The sequence below is a fragment of the Salmo salar genome, chromosome 13 (genome assembly GCF_965601325.2).
Source record: "Salmo salar chromosome 13, fSalSal1, whole genome shotgun sequence".
Lineage (NCBI taxonomy): Eukaryota > Metazoa > Chordata > Actinopteri > Salmoniformes > Salmonidae > Salmo > Salmo salar.
Window position 1 is genome coordinate 41,341,150 of NC_138303.1, and position 27,238 is coordinate 41,368,387.

At 40.3% G+C, this 27,238-nt stretch overlaps 1 protein-coding gene across 1 annotated transcript; it reads left to right on the forward strand.

Annotated features, from left to right (window-relative positions):
* Nucleotides 1–25,748, forward strand: LOC106567124 (ankyrin repeat domain-containing protein SOWAHC). The gene is made up of 12 exons (XM_082960096.1): nucleotides 1–290; nucleotides 6,579–6,640; nucleotides 7,090–7,380; nucleotides 12,307–12,405; nucleotides 17,829–17,879; nucleotides 19,259–19,360; nucleotides 19,539–19,550; nucleotides 20,647–20,649; nucleotides 22,965–23,084; nucleotides 24,101–24,173; nucleotides 24,339–24,440; nucleotides 24,689–25,748. The coding sequence occupies exons 1-12, from the start codon at nucleotides 167–169 to the stop codon at nucleotides 24,862–24,864; spliced, it is 1,215 nt and encodes a 404-aa protein (XP_082816222.1). The 5' UTR covers nucleotides 1–166; the 3' UTR covers nucleotides 24,865–25,748.
* Nucleotides 25,749–27,238: the final 1,490 nt, after the last annotated feature.

Below are 27,238 nucleotides of genomic sequence, written 5' to 3' on the forward strand. Positions count from 1 at the left end.
GAGTGGGTTGGGTTTGGTTGGAGTGAAGTTGGACATGTGCTACACATGTTTTTTTCCCCTCCTTCTCAAATTAGCCAGGGAGCGTACAATGTCATAGCAGCAAGCCAATACTAATTCTAAAAGAAACCTTTTTTAGTCATAGAAAACGAGCAAACATAAAGCAAGAATGGGTGATGTCAGTGAAGAATCGTTGCTGGATTATTTCTACTCAGCCCGGGGGAAAGTAAAAAATGCTGATTTAATGAAAATATACAGACCTTTCATTGGTCATAACGACATGCAGCTGCGTGGTAAGTAGCAGTACATTGTATCGAAAATGTGGAATTTAAAAAATGATTTCAACGAAACTGCAACAGTCGCTGTCATCAACTGCTTCGTGATGGATGACTTGACGCGATATCACAGTTTCCCGTCTCGCTCGACATCTGTCACGTATGTAGCTGTCACAATGACATAATCTGTGTGGTCCAGACACATCATATGATAATACATAATTCATTCCTTCCTTTATAACAATTCTATTTCATGAATAGTTTTCCCTCAAACCCATTTGTTTATCATTGTTCCCAATTCCCGGTCGGGTAGCCGAAACTAAACATCTGCTTTACATTAAAGGGCCTTTAAACAGAACATTTACACCAGGAATTCTGTCATTTCCTTTCCTGAGACCAGTTATAGCTGCTTGAATTCTCTGGTGCCTGCTACCCAAGCCTTGCCTCAGACCCAGACCACAACAACCAACCATTTTCACCATTGGACTTTGGTGTTCTGTTGTGGTATTACAACAATGATTCACACTGATAAACAGTGTGATTATGGTGCTGCTTTTTAATTAATACCACTCAGCCCCTGAATCATGAACACAACTCGGCATTATCCTGAAACCTGAGACTTTTACGGTTTTATTTACAACAAATATTTTCTCCAATGTCCTCCCTTAAATTGAGACTGATACCTGAAATTACAATATTGTTACGTTTGACCAATCACTTGCAATGCAATCCACCAGGGCATTATCCCTGCTTGGTACTGGATAAAATAACTAGGCCCTAACATGTTTTGACAGGCGCTAGATGAATGATTATCCAATGTGACCTTGTATTACAGTTGTACTGTCCAGATGCTATCTCAGTGGTACAGTTGTTGACAGAGGTTTCCAAATAAAGCTGCTTTGATATTGTGCTATCTGACATGGCTGGAGTGTCCAATTATGAAAATGATTTCCAGTACATAGTTCCAGTACTTAATTTCTAACAACACGTGTTCCCATTTTTTAATGGGCATGATTGCACGATAATAGTGTTTTAATCATAATGCAATAATTCTGGCCACAGGCACCACCAGCACAACTAGATCGCTAATGAGGTGCTCTTTTATTACGATTGAATAAAGTGGGGACATAGTGGGGAACTTCCCCATAAAGTGGGGAAGTGATAGCTAACATTGCTGTGTCTGTTCAGTTGCTATGGCTATCTGTCTACCTTTTTAGCTAATGAATTACTGAACATGTAAACTGTCACCCCTGTACTAGTAAACCAGGAATTATTTTGTTGATGAGATTTAAGTGGCCACTTCCTCTGGATTTCCTGTTTTTGTGGATGTGAAGTTGTGAGCTATGCAACTGTCTCATTCTAAATGTTCTTTCCCCTCCCTGCTGCTGTCAGGAAAAAGGAAAGAACTCAATTGTTCGGGCCTATATTCTTACATACCTAAACATTCTTTCAAACACTGGGCTTCAGCCATTAGTATTGTCTGTTGAACTAAGATGGCCTATGTTAAGTGGTCTGGCCGGCTAGAGTAATAGATACATTCTCAGAAACAGCAGCCTATACAAACTGACTTCTGTCAGCATCAAGTCTGAATATCGTTTCACAAACCCAGTTGTATCTGTCAAGAGAGGAAGTTAAACAGTAAACTATTATAATAGCCATCAATTTGCAGTTTGTTTGGGTTCCCATAGGAAAGCTTTAATACTGCAGAAATAGACAGATAGGTTGGGGGTGGGCTTTTTGGAGATGATGTGGGAGTAGAGTTGTTTGCATCTCTGCCTGCCTCATGTTGGCAGAGAGAGCCCTGGTTTCCTCTTTGTCCCTTTTCCCAGTCAGTGACTTTTTTCTGAGATGATTGTTTTGCAACTCGAGCTGTGTTTGGCCTGCAGAGGAATGGAGAATAAAAGCCCCTCCCCCCTGGAGCCCCTGTTGTGCTCCCCAAATTGCACCCTATTTCTTATAAAGTGCACTACTTTTGACCAGAGCCCTGGTCAAAAATGGTGCCCTAAATTGGGAATGGGGCGCCATTTGGGACACAAACCTGGCCTCTGCAAGAAGGGGAAAGATGATGAAGTAACAGGGAGGGCAGATCAACCACAATCAGCCACAAGTCTTCACAGGCCACACAATAATCTCAAATAGCCATCATGCGTTCTTCAGGCTCAATAGGTCTATGTCTTGGAATGCCAGTGATTCAACAGTCTGATTTAGAGAGGATATGACTTGTCAACTAGAAAGATCTAGGGTCTCCCAAATGGTGCAGCGGTCTAAAGGTACTGCATCGTAGTTCTAGAGTAATCACTACAGACCAGGGTTCGATACCAGGCTGTGTCACAGCCGGCCGCGACCGGGAGACCCGTGAGACGGTGCACGATTGGCCCAGCGCTGTTAGGAGAGGGTTTGGCCGGCCGGGATGTCCTTGTCCCATCGCGCTCTAGCGACTCCTCGTGGCAGGCCGGGCGCATGCACGCTGACTTCGGTCACCGGCTGTGCGGTGTTTCCTCCAACACATTGTGCCGGCTGGCTTCCGAGTCAAGCGAGCAGTGTGTCAAGAAGCAGTGCGGCTTGGCAGGGTTGCTCTCGACCTTCGCCTCTCCCGTGTCCGTAACTACCAATTGGATATCCTGAAATTGGGGAGAAAAAGTGGTAATTTTTTTAAAAAATAAAATACAAATAAATGTAAAAATGAACAAAAATAAATACAAAATAGATAGATCTAATCAATTGTAAGACAATACTTATCCCATTAGAGTTCATTCCATAAGAAAGCTATTGTTACATTATTACACTGTTAGACCAAATTGTATTTCTTATCCTCATAATCCATTTTTTTTTCTCTAACCCCCTCAGAGAATGAAAGTCTGGGGTTTTGGGAGAAAACAAAAAGTTATATCACGTTTTTGAAACTTGATATGCCAACCATAGAGATCCTATTAAATTACTAGAGGGGATATGTTATAAACCCCAAAGTTCCAGAATGGGGTGAAAATGGCAGCCATCTTGGCCAGGGTGAAATCCAAAACCAGTCTAATTGGAATGAATTGCAATAGAGGCATAGGTGATGCATTTCCTGCTTTTACTTGTGCAAAAATAAAAGTAAGGCATGTGATGTATCAGAAATTGTGTTATTGAATTATGGTCAACCTACAATCTTGTCATATAGTGAGTAATAGTGAGTCTCATCTCAATACATTATCTACACCCAAGGAGAGGGACAGCATCAGACAGCTTTTTTCCACCACATATTTAAGAGAGACCAACAAAAACGTTTTTGGGGAGAAAATACATTTGGCTCAATTGCAGTGTTGTTTTATTTATCATTATGAATGATTATTGCAGTTAACATAAGGGTATTTGCCATAGTGACATTTTTTTTTTCATGATGAATTTGCTACGTTGCTTTTGGTTAACAAAGACACACACGCAAACCTTGTGGAAAATATAGATAACGGAAGGAAAAGCGCGCCTTTTGCATCCCGTGATATTTTAAGTAGAAATTGTGCACCAATATTTAATTTTAAAAGCCTGTGATACAGTATTCAATTTAGTTCCCTTTAATATAGACAACATGGAGAATTCAATGAATCCAATTTTGTATATAAAATTTTTGCTTGTGTAGCCAGCCTACTCACGCCATTTGAAGAATGGAAATAGACATCTCTTACAAAACACCAAAAAGTGTGCCCAATGACATTCAGCCATTGATTAGGCCTACATTAATTGATGTCTTGCAGACAAATTGATGTCTTTTGTAGCCTGGAAAGTCCATAATTCATGAGTTAATGCTTAGTCTTCACATATCGTGACATAAAACACTACCTTTCTTCCCTTACATTTATCACAGTGTTATGTCATTATTTAGCTTTTAACAATTTACTTGAACTTTGAAATAAACATACTTAAACCCTGTACGAATCATGGATCTTGGAGATCCGGGAAAATGCACTATGTAACAGTGTAACTATGCCTGCGTAATAGAGGTCGACCGGTTAATCGGAATGGCCGATTTAATTAGGGGCGATTTCAAGTTTACATAACAATCGGTAATCTGCATTTTTGGACACCGATTATGTCCGATTGCATTGCACTCCATGAGGAGACTGCGTGGCAGGCTGACTACCTGTTATGCGAGTGTAGCAAGGAGCCATGGTAAGGTGCTAGCTAGCTAGCTAGCTAGCTAGCATTAAACTTATCATATAAAAACAATGAATCTTAACATAATCGCTAGTTAACTACACATGGTTGATGATATTACTAGTTTATCTAGCTTGTCCTGCGTTGCATATAATCGATGCGGTGCCTGTTAATTTGTCCTTGAATCACAGCCTACTTCAACAAACAAGTGATTTAACAAGCTGTCGTTGCACCAATGTACCTAACCATAAACATCAATGCCTTTCTTAAAATCAATACACAAGTATATATTTTTAAACCTGCATATTTAGTTAATATTGCCTGCTAACATTAATTTCTTTTAACTAGGGAAATTGTGTCACGTTCTGTGCAAGCAGAGTCAGGGTATATGCATGCAGCAGTTTGGGCCGCCTGGCTCGTTGCGAACTATGTGAAGACCATTTCTTCCTAACAAAGACCGTAATTAATTTGCCAGAATTGTACATAATTATGACATAATGTTGAAGGTTGTGTAATGTAACAGCAATATTTAGACTCATGGATGCCACCCGTTAGATAAAATACGTAACGGTTCCGTATTTCACTGAAAGAATAAACGTTTTGTTTCCAGATTTGACCATATTAATGACCTAAGGCTCGTATTTCTGTGTGTTATTATAATTAAGTCTATGATTTGATAGAGCAGTCTGACTGAGCGGTGGTAGGCAGCAGCAGGCTCATAAGCATTCATTCAAACAGCACTTTCGTGCATTTGCCAGCAGCTCTTCGCTGTGCTTCAAGCATTGCGCTGTTTATGACTTCAAGCCTATCAACTCCCGAGATTAGGCTGGCAATACTAAAGTACCTATTAGAACATCCAATAGTCAAAGGTATATGAAATATAAGTGGTATAGAGAGAAATAGTCCTATAATAACTACAACCTAAAACTTCTTACCTGGTAATATTGAAGACTCATAGTTAAAAGGAACCACCAGCTTTCATATGTTCTCATGTTCTGAGCAAGGAACTAAAACATCAGCTTTTTTACATGGCACATATTGCACTTTTACTTTCTTCTCCAACACTGTTTTTTCATTAATTAAACCAAATTCAACATGTTTAATTATTTATTTGATACTAAATTGATTTTATTGATGTATTATATTAAGTTAAAATGTGTTCATTCAGTATTGTTGTAATTGTGTGTGTGTGTGTGTGTGTGTGTATATATATATATATATATAATCTTTTCCCCAAATTTTTTTAAATCGTCCGATTGATCGGTGTCGGCTTTTTTTGGTCCTCCAATAATCGGTATCGGCGCTGAAAAATCAGAATCGGTCGACCTCTACTGCGTAACATTTCATTATGTTTCAGCGTGAAAAGTTCTCAAGGGCACACAAATCCAAAATAATGTAGGCCTATGCCATTGCAAAATCGAATGCTTCTAACTGAATTTTAACCTCATCTGAGAGTCACGTTATAGGCCTACTGTCCTTAACGTATACTTGTTGGATGGATTGGCTGTGCATTAGTGTCTAACGGTAGGCTAGCTGTCTAGTGTCCCGTGTGGCTCAGTTGGTAGAGCATGGTGTTTGCAACGCCAGCGTTGTGGGCCAGTACGGGGGAAAAAATAATTTATAATTTTTTTATGAAATGTATGCATTCACTACTGTAAGTCGCTCTGGATAAGAGCGTCTGCTAAATGACTAAAATGTAAAAATGTAATGTAAATGTAAATATAATAAAAATACAGTTTATACAGGTTTTATGCACATTTTATGTATAAATAGCCTCTAAAATATATGTAAATAGACCATAAATGTCTCATATTATTTTTTTCTTGGAAAGCTGTGAGTGCTATTATATGATACAATATCAGTACTTGTTGCATTTACAACTTGTCTAAATCCTATCATCAACTGATTTGAGCCAGTGTATATGGCTGTGAATTGACGGCATTGTTTGAATGGAATGTTGGCATATTGGCAGTTAATTAGAAACATTTATGGAACCATTCCTCTAAAACTAGTAGGCTAGCTAACACATATACAGTGCAGATACATTATTCATATTGATTTTGACCAACTCCCTGACCAACATAGCTGACTTTTGGACCCTCATAAGAAGGTTCATGCCCATTCTAGTATCCTAATTCCTAATTCTATGATGCCAAAATTGTTAATTTTCCCCAGCCAAATACAGAGAGGAGTTCAAACGGATCATCAACAGGATTGCTGTTGTGAATTCAGATAATGTAAGTGAAGTAGGTGAACTTTTGACCATTTGTAGAAAGTGTGCTGTGATAAGTGTGCATAGTTCTTTAATGTTCCACACTCAAGTTGAGTTGCCTTCCCACTATCTTTACTCAGCCATGGTAGTTAATTTGTTACAAAAAAAAAGGATTTTATTTTCTGTGTCTGTTTACTATGTAGTTTGCTATTCATCAATAGGATTAGGGCCCCAGCCCTGTGTTATCGGTTGTAGGCCTACACAATGTTATTACCATTCAGTTACATAGTAATTAGAAAGGGCAACTTACAAATGCATCTCAAACAGTTAGAATTATTTCCACAATAAAATATATCTTAGTTTAAGAAATGCCACTCTGCATAATGACGTTACTTTTAGATCAAAGTTAAACTCTCCTATACAGTAGTCCTATACCCTCCTCCTCATCACCTGCCTGCCGTCTGTCCCCATTAGGGTGAGAAGTACCTGATTCTGAAGAAGAGGTACATGCAGCAGAAGCAGGGCAGTGAGACAGAGCCTGGGACAGACAGACAGGCCAGTCCTGCGGCTAGCACTGCCAGGCCCTCGGCACCAGTCCAGTGGGATGTGTCGGGGGTCTCGTCTCTCCACACCCAGGGGGAACCAGACCTCCAGCCTGACCCGGCCAAGAGGGCAGAGGCGAGGAAGCCTTCACAGGTGATGTGGTGTGGAGGAAGCCCCAGCATTACCGTCAAAGAGGCACCCAAGCAGGAGCACGTGCAGGAGGTGAGCTTCAACCATGATCAGTTTTAATATTTTTGTTTTTGTTTCCCACAAAAAAAGAGGGATGAGATGCATTGATAGGTATGCTAGAAAGCTGAGAAGAACTCACACAAAGAGCATGGCATTAGAGCGGAAGAAGCATGGATTGAAAGCAAGACTTTGATATTATTATCCTTCTTACTAATTTCCAATCTGTCATTTCATGGACTTCTCATAGAGTTCATTCTGTATTGTCTCAGAATTTTCTTTTTACAAACGGCTTGTGCCAGTTACCATATCTTTTACTCAAAGGGTGCAGCTGTTAACAACCTCATTCTGGTTGTCTTTCCCATTTGGTTTGAGCTGTGACATTCTTATTGCATTTCCTAATAAATAGAAATAATTTTACCAAAGTAAAATCCAGCTGTTCAGTTTACACAATCTAGCAGAAGGGATTTTACATCGGCTGCGTTTAGACAGGCAGCCTAATTCTGTTATTTTTTTCACTAATTGGTATTTTGGCCAATCAGGTCAGTTCTGAAAGAGATCTGATGCGAAAAGAGCTTATGTGATTGGTCAAAATACCAATTAGTGGAAAAAATATCAGAATTGGGCTTCCTGTCTAAACGCAGCGTTAGTGTGTCTCCAAGCATCACTTTTAAAGAGAATATATGCTAAGCGGATAATGTCAATGTCCACATAAGTATGTGCAAATAATATCTCTTCTCACACAGGAAAATGGCAACAGCACAACACAAGTGGTTTTGACATGAAGTGGACATATAGTATTCTACCTAGAACTTTGTCAGAGTTACAGTAAGCAGGTGTAAATCAAGAATGCTCTTATTAAATGTAGCATGGAGAGATGGCCTCTGTTGAATAGCAGATCCAAGGTAGGTGACAGATGGGAATGAGGACCAATGGTTGTAGAAAAACAGTACTTGGATTTATTGCAGGAAATATGGCTCGTCTTGAAAACAGTTGTCCATAGCAACATTCAGAATACAAAAACTCGCAAAATGACAGATGATGGCGAGTCTAAAGCTCAGCCCCTCAGTACGGTTCCTACTGCGTTTTAAGACTAGGCTTAGATGTTAAACAGCATAACTAGGGATTACTCCTTTTCCAGTGCTAACCAGAGCCTAACTCTACCCCTTAATAGGAGAATCAACCAGGACAGCTAACATCAACTGCCTATACATACAGGCCGCCACAAACAAACTGCTATGGAGCACGTTGTAAAATGGTGTTCAACCCTGAGCTGAGAGAAAAGGACAGCCTTTCTACATTTGCTCCTAAACCCTGCCCATAATGAGCAACCAATGAGAATGTACAATTAATTAGCTGATCTTTACTTTGTTAATTAGACCAGGCAATACTGTGGAAAACATGAAGTTAATTGCATATTTAGTCAAGTGGACATTAGTTTAAAAGACAGAGCTGCATCAAATAGAACAGGATTAGAGCTACTACTCAGAGAGACTGAAAGCATGGGTGAGCTGCACGCTAATTATCTTAAGTTGCCATACCTGGCTTAAACCTGAGCAATCAACTCTGTAACAAGCAATTAACGTAAGGCACACCTATGCATGGCAATGGATTGGTGTGGTGAATCCCAAATCACCCCCTCGCCTCTACCAACTTGCTCGGAGGGCCTTCCGTTGTCACGTGTTGCTGATGATGACAACTCCAACGATGACTTCCATTGAGTGGCGAGGGGATCAATAAACCCATTAACTTCAGGACACACTTGTGACTTTGAATGATGCAATTTATGTTCCACATTTAATAATAAAAAAATTCAAATTACACTTCAGTGTTGTGATGCAAAAATCCTAGCTAAATGCTTGGCGCATAGAATTAAAAAAGTATTGTCAGATATTATTCATCCTAATCAGACGATGTATGTGGACGATACATTGGAGATAATATAAGACAAGTACTGGAAACAATAGAATACTATGAAATATCGGGGCCTGGTTTTCATTGCTGATTTGAAAAGGCTTTTGATAAAGTACGACTGGAGTTTATATATAAATGCCTAGAATATTTCAATTTTGGGGAATCTCTTATAAATGGATTAAAGTTATGTATAGTAACCCTAGGTGTAAAATAGTAAATAATGGCTACATCTTAGAAAGTTTTAAACTGTCTGGAGGAGTAAAACAAGGTTGTCCACTATCGGCACATCTATTTATTATTGCCATCGAAATGTTAACTGTTAAAATTAGATCCAACAATAATATTAAGGGATTAGAAATCCATGGCTTAAAAACAAAGGTGTCATTGTACGCTGATGATTCATGTTTTCTTTTAAAATCACAATTAGAATCCCTCCACGGCCTCATAGAGGATCTAGATACTTTTGCTAACCTCTCTGGATTAAAACCAAATTATGATATTGGATCACTAAAAAAATGCAAATTTTACATTACCGTGTAGTTTACCAATAAAATGGTCTGACGGGGATGTGGACATACTCGGTATACAAATCCCAAAAGAAAGAAATGATCTCACTCCAATACATTTTTATAGGACGTTAGCAAAAATAGATAAGATCTTGCTACCATGGAATGGAAAATACCTGTCTATTTGTGGAAAATTCACCCTGATTAACTCTTTAGTCATATCACAGTTTACCTATTTGCTTATGGTTTTGGCTACACCTAGCGACCTGCTTTCTAAATGATATGATCAAAACATATTCAAATTTATTTGGAATGGCAAGCCAGACAAAATTTAAAGGGCCTATTTATATAACGAATATGAATTCAGAGGGCAGAAATGATTTCATATTTAAGCATTGGACCTCTCACAAAAGGCATCAGTCTTACAAAAGTTATACTTAAATCCAAACTGGTTCTCTAGTAAATTGGTAAGAATGTCTCACCCCAAGTCCAAGAATGGCCTTTTTCCTTTTATTCAGATTATAACTGCTCACTTTCGGTTGTTTGAAAAGGAAATAATATCTAAAATATTGTTATTTTTTAAACAAGCCTTAGAAAGTTGGTTGCAATTTCAGTTTAATCTACCTGAAAAGACAGAACAAATAATACCACAAATATTGTGGTTAAACTCAAATATACTAATTGATTTTTTTTAAACGTATTTTTCGATAAAGTGTTTTAAAAAGGTATAATTTTAGTGAATAATATCATAAATAGGACTGGTGGAGTTATGTCACACATGCAGCTAACACAGACATATGGAAATGTCTGCTCTACCCAAAATTACAACCAACTAATTGCAGCATTACCACAAAAATGGAAGAGGCAAGTAGAAGGGGAAAAAAGTAAGGAACTTGTCTGTCGGCCCTGCATTAATGAACATAAATGGTTAAAGAAATGTGAAAAATAAAAACATATACCAATTTCATTTAAGGACCAAAGAATTGACAGCTGTGCCATATAAATTGCAAATTAGTTAGGAAGAGATTTTCCATGTACCCATTCCATGGCACATGGTTTATGAATTGACACGCAAAACAACGTCGGATTGAAAACTTTGAATTTTTCAATTTAAATTACTATACAAAATTATTGCAACCAATAGAATGTTATAAATATGGGGGCAACAATCTTCCCAGCTCTGCAGATTTTGCTGTGAGGAGGCAGAGTCATTAGATCATTTATTTTGGTACTGTCCATATGTAGCTCGTTTTTGGTCACAGGTCCAGGAATGGCTGAAGAATTGCAACATTCGCCTAGAACTAATGCTGCAGATAGCAATACTGGGTGATTTGAAAAGCCATAGTCAATCAATCAATAATATAATAATTATTTTAGATAAAATGTTTATCTTTAATTTATAATCTGTAGAAGCTATGAGAATAGAAAAGTTCAGTACTTTTGTGAAACATCACAGCACAGTTGAAAAATAATGGCAAATAGAAATCCAAAATGGATGGTGTTAAGAGATAGATGGGAGGGGTTGAATGGAGCTGAAGGGTGGGACTAATAACAAGATAACCAATGTAAAGCATACGAGGTCTGTAAAATGTATATCGTTTCAGAAATGTTGTGAAATAGCACAGTTACAAATAGAAATCAAACTGGATGGACATCCGGAATAGAGGAAGGACTAAAAACAAACAAAATATAACTATTGTAAAATAGATTGTGTCTGTAAAATGTGTATAATATGTTTAAACTGAAGGTAGAAGCCTAAGTGTTATTGTTTATTAGTTTACTCCAATTGGGGGAAGGGTGGTAAGGTTTGCGGGGAATAATAGGTATATTCTTAAAGTATGTATATCTATATAGGTATGTGTATGTATGTATATGTATGAATGTTTATGTATGCATATGTATATGTATGGGTATGTATGTATATGCATATATATAGTTACCAAAAAAAATACATATGGGGGATTGGAAATGATGCAGACAATTACATTGATGGAAGCAACAATCTTTCCGCAATATTAAGCTGATCCAAACCTAAATAAAAAAAAAAAAAAAAAAAAAAAAAAAAAAAAAGATGTAATCCTCCGTAACAGTTAAACATTTAATTTGGAAGGTATTTCATTTGTTAAATGTGTCAAGCCTTGAAATCAGAGGAACATATGCACTGGCATATAATTAGGCACGCCTCGCCATTATTTTGTATTCAATTGTGCAAACTCCAAACGTAATGCGTTTCGTGATGCGATAGCACTTGGCTGTGGAGCCTTCAACCTTGCCGGCTTGGAGGGTCTAATTAGCTCCTACACATTCGATCATTTTCATTCCCTCAGCTTTGGGACACTTGTGCGTATGGCGGTGCGTGTGAACGTGCAAATGGAGGGGGAAGGGGGTGATTTGGGATTCAGCCATGCACTTTATCTTAACCACACATGTATATACTTTTAAGCATTTTAAATGACATTAAGACCTTTTTAAAATGGTGTTGAGGCCAGACTAAGGCTGCCTCATCACAGCTTAATTCTGTATGTTGTCTCTGTGCCTCCAGGACCTGCACACTGAGAGGACCCCCTCACCGTCCATTTCAAAGAAAACCCTAGCGCACAGTAACGGAGAGGATGAGCTAGACAGGGACTCCGGGTCAAAGGTGAGAGGCTAGTGACAGCAGGAGTAAATCTCAAAAGTATTTTCCTCAATTCCTTGCGTCCTCTCTCCCCGCCTTATCTTCTCAAAAAATCGGAGGGAAACGCAGAGAGTGTTGGAGAAGTTCTAAGGAGAAGATGTCATCCAATTCTCTTCTCACCTCCCTCTCAAAATGCCAGATGGAGGTGAGGAGAGCAGGTCCTGGAGCCAGAGCAGGGGCGAAAATCTGATATCAACTTTGGAGGGGACAATTACATGAAATTTTCTCAAGAGCAATTCCTGAGGGGGACACCAAAAGTAGTGCTGTAACACATAGCCTACATTGTAATATGGTAAATGTATATTGAGGAACCAAAGAAATAAGGTGTTTGCCGTACTCCTAACTACCGGTACCCAAAACTACACAACTAATCACAACAGCAATACCATTGCCTTTAACAAATCTTAGTTCAGTCACCAGTTTAAGTTGAGAGTGTGGGTATCCATGGCATTTTCCAATTATGTTCCTATTTTACAAGTAAAAAAAATTGAGAACCTTTCATAATGTTGCCAAACAAAGACTCAACAAACTTACCTGAGACTCCCTGTCTCTGCCAGTCTGTCCCTGCATATCTGTCCCCAACTCTGCTGTCTGTGTGCCATCTGTTGTCTGCTCTGCCTAATGACATCATTGTGAAACATTTCCATTAGAATTTCATTTCTTTCTTATGAACATTTTATCAACTAGTCTTTGAGATATTAGGCTACTAGGGTTCTTACTATGTGTTTTGGTGTATTGAAAAATACTCTGATGTCCGTCTTTTATTTTTCTGCCATTTTTCTACCTGGCTGTCTGGCTGGCTGGCTACACACACACACAGTGTGTAGGTTATTTACAGTAGGAGATGGGCTTCTATCATCTTCTATCATTGTATTTGGGCTTCGATCTAAAAGGTAGCTAGCAAATGTGAAACGGATTAAAATGACAAGAGTTGACAGCTGTATGAGTTCACCATTTACACAACATATGCTGCAACCTTTTGTAATTTTAACCGTTTGTTTCATATTGGCTGGCTTCCAACAATAGCTGAATTTGCAAAGCTAGCGAGCACCAATTCAGTCTCAGTGGTGTTTGCTATAATCTTTGCTACCCGGGTTAAATAAAGGTGAAATAAAATAAATAAATAAAAGTTCCCTTGCGACAATTTAGCTTTTGCAACGAGACCATTAAATATATTTAAGACAATGGTAGAAGAGAGTGTAGTTCTGTTCAGTTTGGACTTCAGTTTATCGCTAACCTTATCACAGGGACTTTGAAGCACTAACTTACATCATCTGCATGCTTATCTTGGAATAAATTGACGATAGCAAAGATTCCATCTTTGACGACGCCACATAAATGGAATAGGTACTAGCTAGCTTAATAGTTAATATTTGCGCGCTAGCTCTGCATATTCAGCTAGTGTGTGTGCGCGATTGACTAGATTAACCTCACGTCAGTTACGTTCATTGAGTGCCTTTCAGACAGTAGATACGACCCCTCTGTTACCTTGCCAACTAAGGAACTGGCAGTGGCTCAAACCATTGTGAGGCAAAGGGTGGGGGGGTCGCAATCTTTTGAAACTTAAAAACGCGCTATTAAGGGTCTATAATCAGCACAATTGCTTTCATTGCGTATTATTAATATTATTTAAATTACATAGTTATGTTTCAGTGATATATTGGGGGGAACAAATCATATTTTTCCCAGGATGGGGGGGTCGTGTCCCCCCCGCCCCCCCCCCCCCCGGAATTTCCGCCCCTGAGCCAGAGGACACGAGGAACAAGGAAAATACTTTTGAGATTAAACTTTCCCCTAATGTTACTTTGTAACATTTCACCGTGTTGGACATTTACAGGCCTTTGCCTCTGCCTCCCTAGTAATACTTCTCTACTTTCTCTCTCTGAACCAAATAGTGAGTCATAGCAGGAACTGTTGCTGCAAAATTCCACCAGATGGCAGTAGCTAAATTATCTGGATTTAAAACAAACTGTGGATGTTTGAGAGTGGGAAACAATATGAAGGGGGCAACCATTAGCATTTGAATGCTGCCCTTTGTTCTGTCATTATGTAAAGCAAGTTGCAACAACATGTTTGAACTCATTAGAAAAATAATTCAGATTTTTGCCCATTAAACAGATTGAGATTAATCTAGAAAGATATAGGTTTCCTTGATGGCCCTAAACCTACAAGGAGGAGGTGAGACGGCCCTGGCGGAGGGGTGCCAGGTAAATAACCTCTCCCTCAATGTCAACAAAACGAAGGAGCTGATCATGGACTTCAGGAGAGAGCACACCCCCATCCACATCGACATGGAGAAGGTGAAAAGCTTCAAGTTCTTCGGCGTACATATCACTGATAATCTGAAATGGTCCACCCACACAGACAGTGTGGTGAAGAAGGCGCAACAACGCCTCTTCAACCTCAGGAGGTTGAAGAAATTTGGCTTGGCCCTTAAGACCCTCACAAACTTTTATAGCTGCACCATTGAGAGCATCCTGTCAGGCAATATCACCGCCTGGTACGGCAACTGCACCATCTGCAACCGCAGGGCTCTCCAGAGGGTGGTGCAGTCAGCCCAATGCATCACCGGGAGCACACTGCCTGCCCTTCAGGACATACACAGCACCCAGTGTCAAAGGAAGGCCAAGAAAATAATCAAGGACCTCAGCCACCCGAGCCAGGGTCTGTTCGCCCCGCTATCATCCAGAAGGCGAGGTCAGTACAGGTGCATCAAAGCTTGGACCGAGAGCAGGAAAAACAGCTTCTATCTCAAGGTCATCAGACTATTAAATGGCCATCACTAGCCGGCCTCCACCCAGTACCCTGCCCTGAATTTAGTCACTGTCTCTAGCCGGCTACCACCCAGTTACTCATCCCTGCAGCTTAGAGGCAGCTGCCCCATGTACATAGACATGGAACACTGGTCACTTCAATAATGTTTACATACTGTTTTACCCACTTAATATGTGTATACTGTATTCTACTCAAGGCCATCCTATATAACTTTTGCTGTACATATACTATTCTATCCTACGTATTCTTCAGATATACTACATATTCTATCCATATACTGTCCATAATGTCTATACATCCCATCACATATATACACTACCGTTCAAAAGTTTGGGGTCACTTAGAAATGTCCTTGTTTTTTAACGAAAAGCAAACTTTGAAAGGCTAACACAAAATAAAAATGTCTTAGATTTGTCCTAGACCTCAAAAGTGGTCTCCTGATGTGGTTTAAGCATTGTTGTGGATTTAGAACATCCAATTTGGTTGTTTTTTCTATATAAAAAAAAAAAGTGTCATTTTGAAAATAAAACCTGGAAAACAACGGAAACCTAGAATAACTAAACGGAGAAAACAGAATTTTTGTAAAAATATAACACATTTTATAGGATCCTACATATAATATAATAACCATTACATCGAAGTTAACTTGGAGTCAAGAGATATGTTGCACTGTAAACCTAACCACCACATTGTGGAAAAGCATGAAAAGTTTATAGGCAGATTTAACTTTACATTGTGGTTAAATTATCATGCAAATGTCCAATATAGGCTAAATGTCGAGGTTAGGCTATTATTTTAATGCTGGTGACATGATGATTGGTGTTTGGCTGCCAATTATCAAATACAATGATTTTGTTCTTATCCATATCTCATCATATAACCTGTTCACTTTATCAGCAAACTCTTGTCTAAAGTGCATGGGCCAATGCCAGATTGGGCAAGATTGTTATTTATTGCAACTTTTTTTTGTGACAAAACCATCAGTAGAGTTGAAAATGTGATGGAAACCCATTTACTTTTATTCGGTACATAGGAACTTAACCGCAAAAGTCATTTTTATGTGCACTATGTTATCACACACAGCTTTTTATCAGCAACAGGTCAGTTTGATGGAAACACACCTGTCGTGGAAAAAAAATAATTTTGCATTTTGTTTTTATGCAGTTTTCACAATGTTCACATTCAAATCTGTCGCCAATTGGATGGAAACTTAGGAACACAAGCTATCTTGTTGAATAGGATGTAACTAGATCTCTACAACTACATAGATCACAATAACCTAAAAGGGCCTCCTGAATCTCACCACCTCTCTTATGTGACAACATTAGAAAGTGGGAGTTGTATCAAAAAATCATTGATGCTGTGGAAAGAACCAGTTGTCAGCAAATATTCCCCTGTCTAAAAAAGCTGTTACACTGTGGCTGGTTGAACTTCCTCTTTGCGCAAAAAAAACCCCAGTTGTAACTCTGCCTGTGCTACTCTCATTTGCTCTTGAAGAGCTTGGGAAGCTGAAGTATCACTCTGTTCTAAAACTGTGTTCTAAACCCTGGTTCTAAACCTCAAGACAAAGAGAATGGAATTACATGACAGAGAGGAGGAAATTGCTGAGAGATTCACTTGACAAAATGAAACTCAACTATAAAAAAAATTCTGCCCAACAGTATTTTCCTTCCCGTGTTATTTTTATTTCCAGCAGAGAAAAAGTGGACATGTGCCAGTGGATAAATAGGCCTCCACTTTTCGTGTTAAACAAGGCATGTATGACAGCGACATGAAAGACTTTTGTGTTTTTACATCATGTCCCTGTATGATCTCAGAACAATTAGCAATCAAGTGGTTGACAAAACAAAACATATAGAAAACGGCCATTTTCTCCCCACATTAATCAGCCAGAATGACACTTTTGTGCATTCAGAGAAATGTGTTCTTTATTTTCGGGGCATTTCTGACTATGTTTAAAACAGAGGGGAACACAGTCTCTGACCAATGTAATTAAAAACATTTTTTTAACCATTTATTTAACTAGGCATGTCGGTTAAGAACAAATTCTTATTTACAATGACAGCCTACGCTGGGCCAATTGTGCGCCGACGCTGGGCCAATTGTGCGCCGCCCTATGGGACTCCCGATCACGGCCAGATGTGATACAGCCTGGATTCGAACCAGGGACTGTAGTGACACCTCTTGCGCTGAGCTGCAGTGCCTTAGACCGCTGCACCACTCGGGAGCCCTAAGGTCCACAGACAGACATGTCTATTGGTTAACAGTGGAGTTCACAGTTATTATTACATTGACCCCTTGGTGTGAAAAGCTCTGTTTGCCTCCATCCTACCTATCTGTCTGTCTGTCTGACACTTGTTGGATCACTTTGTGCCTTTTTGATGTCTGAGGTGATAAACATATAAACATTGTGATTGATTTGTGTGTGTGTGTGTGTGTGTGTGCGCGTGTCTGCGCGTGTGTGTGCGTGTATTAGGACATTCGTTCTTCATTCCTATGTGGAACAACATAAGGCCTTGGTTGGGAGAGATTCCCATGCTGCTTCAGCATGCTGGATCAATAATACTCATGATATTACTCATATAATTTGTCTTATTGTCTGTCTCTTTCAGTCCGAGTCGGAAGAGGAGTGTATGGGCAGTATGCGCTCCACCCCAGTGGCTGTGAGTTTCCACATTTATATATGCTAATATATACAGTAGCAGTCAAAAGTTTGGACACACCTACTCATTCAAGGGTTTTTCTATATTTTTACTATTTTCTGCATTGTAGAATAATAGTGAAGACATCACAACTATGAAATAATACATATGGAATCATGTAGTAACCAAAAAAGTGTTAAACAAATCAAAATATATTTGCGATTCTTCAAAGTAGCCACCCTTTGCCTTGATGACAGCTTTTCACACTCTTGGCATTCTCTCAACCAGCTTCATGAGGTAGTCACCTGGAATGCATTTCAATTAACAGGTGTGCCTTGTTAAAAGTTCATTTTTGGAATTTCTTTCCTTCTGAATGTGTTTGAGCCAAGCAGTTGTGTTGTGACACGGTAGGGTGGGTATACAGAAGATGGCCCTATTTGATAAAAGACCAAGTCCATATTATGGCAAGAACATCTCAAATAAGCAAAGAGAAACGACATTCCATCATTACTTTAAAACATGAAGGTCAGTCAATCCGGAAAATTTCAAGAACTTTGAACGTTTCTTCAAGTGCAGTCACAAAAACCATCAAGCACTACGATGAAACTGGCTCTCATGAGGACCGCCTCAGGAAAGGAAGACCCAGAGTTACCTCTGCTGCAGAGGTTAAGTTAATTAGAATAACTGCACCTCAGAAATTGCTGCCCAAATAAATGCTTCACAAAGTTCAAGTAACAGACACCTCAACATCAACTGTTCAGAGGAGACTGCGTGAGTTAGGCCTTCATGGTCGAATTTCAATAAGAAGAAGAGACTTGGTGAACAGATCATCTCTGCATGTGTTGTTCCCACCGTGAAGCATGGAGGAGCAGGTGTGATGGATTTCGGGGTGCTTTGCTGGTGACACTGTCTGTGATTTATTTAGAATTCAAGGCACACTTAACCAGCATGTCTACCACAGCATTCTGCAGTGATATGCCATCCCATCTGGTTTGAGCTTAGTGGGACTATCATTTGTTTTAAACAGGACAATGACCCAACACACCCAGGCTGTGTAAGGGCTATTTGACCAAGAATGAGAGTGATGGAGTGCTGCATCAGATGACCTGGCCTCCACAATCACCCGACCACAATCCAATTGAGATGGTTTGATATGTTTACACTTTTTTGGTTACTACATGATTCCATATGTGTTATTTCATAGTTTTGATGTCTTCATTATTATTTACAATGTAGAAAACAGTAAAAATAAAGAAAAACCCTTGAATGAGTAGGTGTGTCCAAACTTTTGATTGGTACTGTACATGTTAGACATGAATATTCATAATACTGTACATACTAGTTGTGTGCTTTAAGGGCACTATCCATTTGCTTTGTTCATCCACTCCCAATCCCTACAGCTGGACCCTGTGGAGAAGGAATGGATCTACTCTGCTACTTGTGGCCGTCTCTCTGACCTCTCCCAGCTGCTAAAACAGGAGCCCTCCCTGGCCAACAAGAAGGTAACCTCTACCCTTCCACCTCTGCCCTTCACAAAGGCCAAGGTTTCCAAAACTACCTTGATATGTCTGCATAACATTGCAGTATACATCTTGTGGTTAAGTGGGTAGCTTTGTTTTATTTGATGCAACCACTAAATTTAGTTTCCCTCCTTCCCTTTCCTTCATTTGACTAAACCAGGACTTTGTTTCAGTGAGTATACTTTCTCCACAACTTTGATTAGGAATATTTGTATTACATTTCTATTATAATTGACTGATTGTTCTTTTTTTTTTTTTTTGGAATCTGCTATGACTGTCAGGGGGTAAGTGAATTAAGTATTGATATCCCCTACTTTATATCTTGTTAATCTCAATTCTTGACAATCATTTTCTAGATTTCTTGTACTGAAAGTTGATCATATTCTGAAATGATACCTATTGTTTTATGAAACCTATAAAAATGCATTTACAATAGTCGACATTCCATTGTTATTTTTCCGTTAATTGTATTCTAAAAACCCTGTGATGTACACACATCAAGATCATGCATTTCAAAGGCGCCGCTTTCAAAAGGATTATGGAAGATAGCTTTTTAGCTCCTGGAGCCCCCCCCCCCCCTCCCCCCTGACAACCCAAATCCCTTTATTGGTCTCCCTGTGCGCTCAAGAGATTTGGGTTCATGTTTGTTGTCCCTCCCCTGTGTTGGGGTTCTCACACTGTCCTGTGTCAGACCACCTTCTAAGACCTATCCCTAAGCCCCTGCCATCAGCATCCCCACCCAGACAAGATACCAGGGTCGCCATTGAAGTGCAGGGAGATGGGAGCGGGGATTAGAGAGAGACTCTTAATGCACCACAAAGACTTCAACCACTTAAAGATAATCTGAAAGTTATAGAGCAGGCCGGGATTAATTGAAGAACAGTGTTGGCCGTGTCCCCGGGAAGGAGCTAAATCTTCCTCTCCTTTGATGCCCCCACCTTCACCCTTCGGCGGTGAAGTCACTCTTACCTAGGGCCTGAAGTTGAGGAGGTCTGGGTGCTGTTTGTGGACTAGTTCTGTCCCTATCAGACAAAGTTTAGACCACTCATAAACTTTGACCTTTCCAATAGCAGATGAATTGTGTAGCTACACTCTCCTCCTCAAGTGTCATTGACAGGGAATGGCTAATTCAAAGACCCACATATGTTAACCCCATCTAACATATCCTATTCCTTCCTGATCTCTCTCTCCTTTTCGTCCTCTACACGTGACATGTGCTCCCCCCTTCTGCCGTGCTGGACTGTGACGTACTTCCTCTCACCCTGCAGTTTGTAAGTAAATCATTCTCCCATCACTCCTCAGTGGTCTTACTATGAACAGGAAAGTGTCACAGGCCATAGGTCATTTTGTCCGATGTTTCCTCTTGACCAACCCTTGTCCCTTTGGACACTACTTACTCCCACATTGGGTGCATGACACCCACCCACACACACACTGAGTCTGTCATCGGTCAGGCAGGGACGCGGGAGGTGGCCCCAGCGGGCTGGGACAGGAACGAGAGGCACGAGGAGGGGATAACGCCACATCCTGTCCCACCTCGTCCATCACTCCCGCCCACTAGGAGACCCGCCAAGCTGCCACTCAAACGGCCCAGCCGACCAATCCGTCTTCGGCGTGTGACAGGGCGGTCAACAGAGATGGAGATACTCAGAGCCAGACTTCATCTATCACAATCTGTCAATCTGTGTCCCAGACTGGTTTTGGATATCTAGAGGTGTATCTCCCCCCCCCCCCCCCCCCCCAACTGCTCCGAGTCCTAATATCGAGGTTGTGATATAGTTCACCAAGTTCCTGGTATAGTAGCGTGTAATGCAGGAGATGAAGAAATGCCATTTAAGGCCTTGAACAAGCACAAGGATGTTCATAGATGGTGAGCTCAAGCTGCCTAACCAACTCTATAGTAAAGGAAATACCTTTACTAGTCTTGATTGACAAAGGTAACCTACTTCTCGTCATTTTTCTGCCCTCCCTGTTCCATGTCTGGAGTCAGACTGAGAAACATAGATGTTGTGGTTCAGAGGCTGACATTTGCAGCCAAGCTCTGCACACTCAAGCATAAGTCCCACGCAAACCACATACAACTTTCTGACATAGTGCCGCTGCTGTGATCAACTGTGTTACTCTTGTCAATGGGTCTCTGAGTCCTGAGCACTTCAGGCTGTGTAATTACGGGCGATTCAGCAGGTGAAATTGTGGGCAATTGTGTGCATGTTGTCTGTGAGCGTGTGTGTTTGCGCGTGCATGCCTATGTGTGTGTCTGGGTGTGAGTATGTCCCTGTGTGTGTGCACAGGGGGCACATGGCGTGGTGAGGCCCTAGCCTTGTCTTTCTGATGGCTGAGTGCTGACAGTGGGGCGATTCCTGGGTGGGTCTCCCTCGCTCCCCTCTGAGGGTCACACCAACATCATCAATCTTCCTCCCTGTGACAGGCGGCTGCCCCCCCCCCCCCCCTGGTGTGGGCACAGTGCAGTGTTGTTTTGTAATTAGGCTCTGTTAGATGGCAGGAAACCATCCCTTCGTCCCTCCCTCTACCTCTCCCTCCATCTCTCCACTCCTCCTGTGCACAGCTGGCCCACTGCTTCAGCCAGCCTATCAGGACTCTCATCTGATCCACACTGTTGAAACCACTTGGTAGAGGAGAAATGATGCTATGCCAATTACTATCTACTGACTAACCACTACTGGGAATGTATCTACAAGTATCTGTGTATACAGTGAGGGGAAAAAAGTATTTGATCCCCTGCTGATTTTGTACGTTTGCCCACTGACAAAGAAATGATCAGTCTATAATTTTAATGGTAGATTTATTTGAACAGTGAGAGACAGAATAACAACAAAAATCCAGAAAAACGCATGTCAAAATATTATAAATTGATTTGCATTTTAATGAGGGAAATAAGTATTTGACCCCATCTCAATCAGAAAGATTTCTGGCTCCCAGGTGTCTTTTATACAGGTAACGAGCTGACATTAGGAGCACACTCTTAAAGTGAGTGCTCCTAACCACAGCTTGTTACCTGTATAAAAGACACCTGTTCACAGAAGCAATCAATCAATCAGATTCCAAACTCTCCACCATGGCCAAGACCAAATGAAAATCATTTTATAACATTTTTGACATGTGTTTTTCTGGATTTTTTTGTTGTTATTCTGTCTCTCACTGTTCAAATAAACCTACCATTAAAATTATAGACTGATCATTTCTTTGTCAGCGGGCAAACGTACAAAATCAGCAGGGGATCAAATACTTTTTTTCCCTCACTGTATGTCAATACAATACAAGCATTTCGCTACACCCGCAATAACATCTGCTAAACATGTGTATGCAACCAATACAATTTGATTTGTGTGTACATCAATACAATTATCTGTGTGTATGTCAATACAATACAAGTGTCTTTGTGTATATGTCAGTACAAGTCTCCGTGTATATGTCAATAAAATACAAGTATCTGTGTATACATAAATAGGGCAACTCCTGTGTCGGTGTTGCAGTAAAGTGCTTTTGTTCTGTATAGGGAAATAGTTTGGTTCAAATAACTGTATTTTGTGAATGGCTCACATTTCCCTCCTTGTTCTGGACACAGACAGCTCTACACTGGGCAGCCAAACATGGCAAAGAGGACATGGCTACCATGATGGCTAACGCAGGAGCTGATGTTAACACTAGATCTGTGAGTATGCTCTTGTTTTTTTGTGAAAATGGGGTGTATTGTGTTCTGTATTATAATTTCTTATGCTGTTGGAATGGTATGTTATAAAATATTGTCGAACTGTAGTAATAACATTACTACTATTTTTATTTTCTTTCAGCATGTGAGTACCTCCTCTTTCAGTACAGTATATCATACACAGGAAGTGATCAGGCAATAGGTATGTTGTTTGTATATTTTGGAGGCCAGCCAGGCAGATTGGTTACCAAGGCAACGAGCCTATGGGTTGCAGCCAGGTTAGTTATGTTGTTTTCTGTGGTGTTGGTGATGTAATGTTGCATCGCAATGGTTCCTGTGAAGATCGAGCTGTGCAAATGCAATACAGCAGTCAAGACACACACAGTCTTGTATAACTAACCTTGTGGGGATACATTCAATTCAAAATCCTATTTCCCCTATCCCCTAACTCTAACCCTTACCCTAAACCTAACCATAGCTCCTAACCCTAAAACTAACCCTAAACCTAATTCTAACCTTAACCCCCTACAAATGGCATTTTACCTTGTGGGGACTAACAAAATGTCCCAAGTCGGTCAAATATTTGTTAGTTTACTATTCTTGTGGGGACTTCTGGTCCTCACAAGTATAGTAAAACACGCCCACACAGTGTCTACTAATAAATCATGTCAATTGTGTAAATGTATTACCGTGCCAAACTCACAACTATGGCAATTTTCTGAGAATAACTAGCCAATTATATATGTGGTCATTATGTTGTGTTGCCATAACCTCTGGTAATTTGTATATTCTCTCCTTTCATGTTTTCATTGGCTGTGTTGGGGCCATGGGAAACTCTAGGGGGTAGGTATTAAAACGCCTTGTACATTTTTCCAGGGTTAAACCTTGAACTCTGCGCACACACAGTGGATGTCAGAGATTATGTTCAAATAGCTGTATTGGACAGCCTGTTTTGTTCTTGAAACAAAAAACATGGTTATACAATTTGCATTATACCCCTATGTCTTTGGTGGGGAATACATTTGCATCATTTTCCACTTTTTGTTTTGCAGGGCTATACACCCCTGCATATTGCAGCATTGCATGGCCATCGACACATTTTGGAGCTGCTCATTGGAAAATATGGTAAATGACAGGGAAAGTTAACCCACATGCTTTTTGTATTTTGGGGTGTGGAATGGAGGGTATCAATGCAACAGGTAATCTATTATCTTTCTGCCATCGATTGCCTTTTTCCAGGTACTTGTTTTCTTATAGTCATTGTTTGACATGTTCTTCCTTTCCTCTCAGGTGCGAAGAAGAATCTGCGGGACTACAGCGGCCATCTTGCCTGCCAGTACCTGAACATCAGGGAGCCTACAGAGGAAGACCGAGCAGCTCCAGAGGAGATACGTGAGTGTCTCTTGCTATTTTCTTTTTTGACTCTCTGAAGTCTCTGAAATGTTGTCTAAACGCAAGAAATTAACAAAGACCACAATATTTCCCTCCCCGGTCTGATACAGAATAACATTGTCATAACAATGCCTGTGTCTTTGTTTACTAAGATCAAAACAGAGCCCCAAAAAAGGTCATCCTTAACGTTAGGTGTCAGCCTTACATAGAATGTATTATACAACTACGGTGGTCTGTATTTTGTTCAGAGTTCCCTGAGTTCCATGCCAGAGACCGCAGCAGGAACAGGAAGTTGGTCTCGTTGTTCCAGTCCAAGAAGAAGTGGGGCTCAGCGGAGGAGCTAGCCCCTGTAAAGGAGAGGGTGGCACTAGCGCCCCATCAACTCATGGTCCCCGCATTCAGACCCAGGAAATTCTCACGCTAAGGAAGAAGCTAGCCAAATGTCCCACATTCAACGACATCACAGAAATGACATCACAAAAACATGTTCAGTCACTGTGTGTTTATTCGAATGTTATTGTATGCTTTTATAGTATTTATGCTGTATGCTTTTATGTTGTAGGGAGCTGTAACTATTTAATTATTTAGTTTGTTGTTTACTGCCTTGATTGTATTGTTGCAATCTCCCAAAATTATTTGATTATCATTTAATTCCATTTTAAAAGTAGAATTTTATTCTAGTGAGATAAAATGTTACATTACATACGGAGCTATTTTGCATGCTGCATTTGTTTTCTTGCTCTTTCAATTTAGTGTGTATTTGAATTTTACTTGCCTTTTCCTCACCGTGTTTAGTGAAGACCGTGCCCAAATTTCTAGTTTCCAAGCCGATCTGACATTCCAGATTTGAAGTGCCACGTTTACATGTTGATGATTGCACTATTACATTGTCAGTTGGTTGATTGTCATAAGGGACAATATTTTCTATTGGTTCACCCTCTGTGCATTTCTCATTGTATTTCACGTTGTATTTCTATTGAAGGACAAAACGAGGGACAATATTATTTTATTGGTTCACCCACTGTATTTCACGTTGTATTTCAATTTGTATTTCACATTGTATTTCACGTTGTATTCTTTTGAAAGACAAAACAATACCAGAGTACTGGCATAGAATAGTCAGTTCATAATGAAGTGCCTTATTCAATTGTGAAACAAGTTAGTTGATGTGCCATGGCTTTGCATCATGTTTTTCCTCAAGTTGTTTGTATTGCCTCAATTTGAACCTGCCTCTTCAAGCTTGTTTTGTTTTGCACATTATTTATATTTGAGATATTTTGATATTAAAGTGCTATGTTGTGCTACTAATTTTGTGTACACTTTTTAATCTTTATGAGAGTCACAGTAGGTGGAGTTTTAACAAGTTAACTCGGCTGTTGGATCACAGGAGTTTGGTGGCACATTAATTGGGGAGGACGGGCTCGTGGTAATGGCTGAAGCGGAATCAGTGAAATGGTATCAAACACATGGTTTCCATGTGGGTTTGATGCCATTCCATTGGCTCTGTTACGGCCATGAATATGAGCTGTCCTCTCGCTCAGCAGCCTCCTGTGGTTGGGATGGTCTTAAGATTTAGTCGATGGATAATAATATCAAGATTTTTCTTTATACACGGGTATACTAACAAGATTACATTTCATTAAATCCTCAGCTTTGGACCCCATAGTTCAGCTCTCACATTATGACTCCCCAACAACAAGAAATGAAACTTGTGAGAACGCAATTTTTTTTTCTTTTCATGGTAATATCCTCACTTCTTTTCTAAGCCTCCTTTGATCTACATCAACCTCCTCACTTTGCAGGCTACAGATGGAGTAAATATGTGTCGTGGTTACTCTCCATAAGGCTTTAGCCCTTAACTCCAGATTAGCTGAAAAGGGCAGCAGCACTTGCTTTTGGATATCAGAAGACATGGGGGAACAGAGGCAAGTGTTTTTGTGCTTCATTTTTGAAGAGGGGGAGGCTGTTGGAGTGTGAGATAAGAGGGGGGTTTCTGTAATAGATACTTATTTTACTGCCCTCAAGCCCTCAAACAAAGTCCCCCTCTGAAGAGATTATAACCCAGGGAGGGCACATTAACTCTAATCCCATGCTTTGAGGCCTAGCTCCCCGATACTAACCCCCTGTCCCACTGTCTAGATCCCCCCCCCCCCCCTCTTACTGCTGGAGGGGCTACCTTGTATCTGGCCCATGTGTGAGGAGAGCCTGTGGCTACACATTAGGGGGGTTGGGATGGGGGGGGGGGGGGGGGGGGGGGTCGCGGGGAGTAGGGGGGGGTTAGTGTTTCAATAGCACGCTGGTTCTAATGAAAAGCATTGAGGGGTGCATACTGCTGTGTAACTGATTCCTCTCTCTGAGGAGATTAGGAGACACATTGTTGGTTTGGTTGCTCATTTCCATGAGAGCACTGCCTCCCACCAGCGCCTGCTTTCCATTGTTATAAGGGTTGAAACACAGAGAACCAGTGCCCCCGGCTTCCTTGTAGCCTTTGTTTTACAAATGGACCGAAATGTAGATGTCACGTCACAGATGCCCAACAAGCTCATTAGATGCTGGCTGTGAACTTTAGTTTGTTACATTTTAGGAGTTGCTTTCTTCCCCTACCTCCATTCCTAACTCTTTAACACAACAAGCATACATTATTTTGAGCAACATATTGTATGATTATTAACGATGAAACACTATTGTTTTTGTTACATTTCATGTCATGTCATGCACCACGAGTAGCAGTGGACTTATTTGCCACAGTGTGCATTAGCAATATGTTTAATACCTCTCATTGTGGATGGTTATTTTCC

Bases quoted from the DNA above. Each gene is read 5' to 3' on its own strand.
- LOC106567124 (XM_082960096.1), top strand. From the start codon at position 167: ATGGGTGATGTCAGTGAAGAATCGTTGCTGGATTATTTCTACTCAGCC. The intron at 7,381-12,306 runs GTGAGCTTCAAC...CTGTGCCTCCAG, and splicing joins AGCAGGAGCACGTGCAGGAG to GACCTGCACACTGAGAGGAC. The intron at 24,174-24,338 runs GTAAATGACAGG...CTTTCCTCTCAG, and splicing joins GCTGCTCATTGGAAAATATG to GTGCGAAGAAGAATCTGCGG.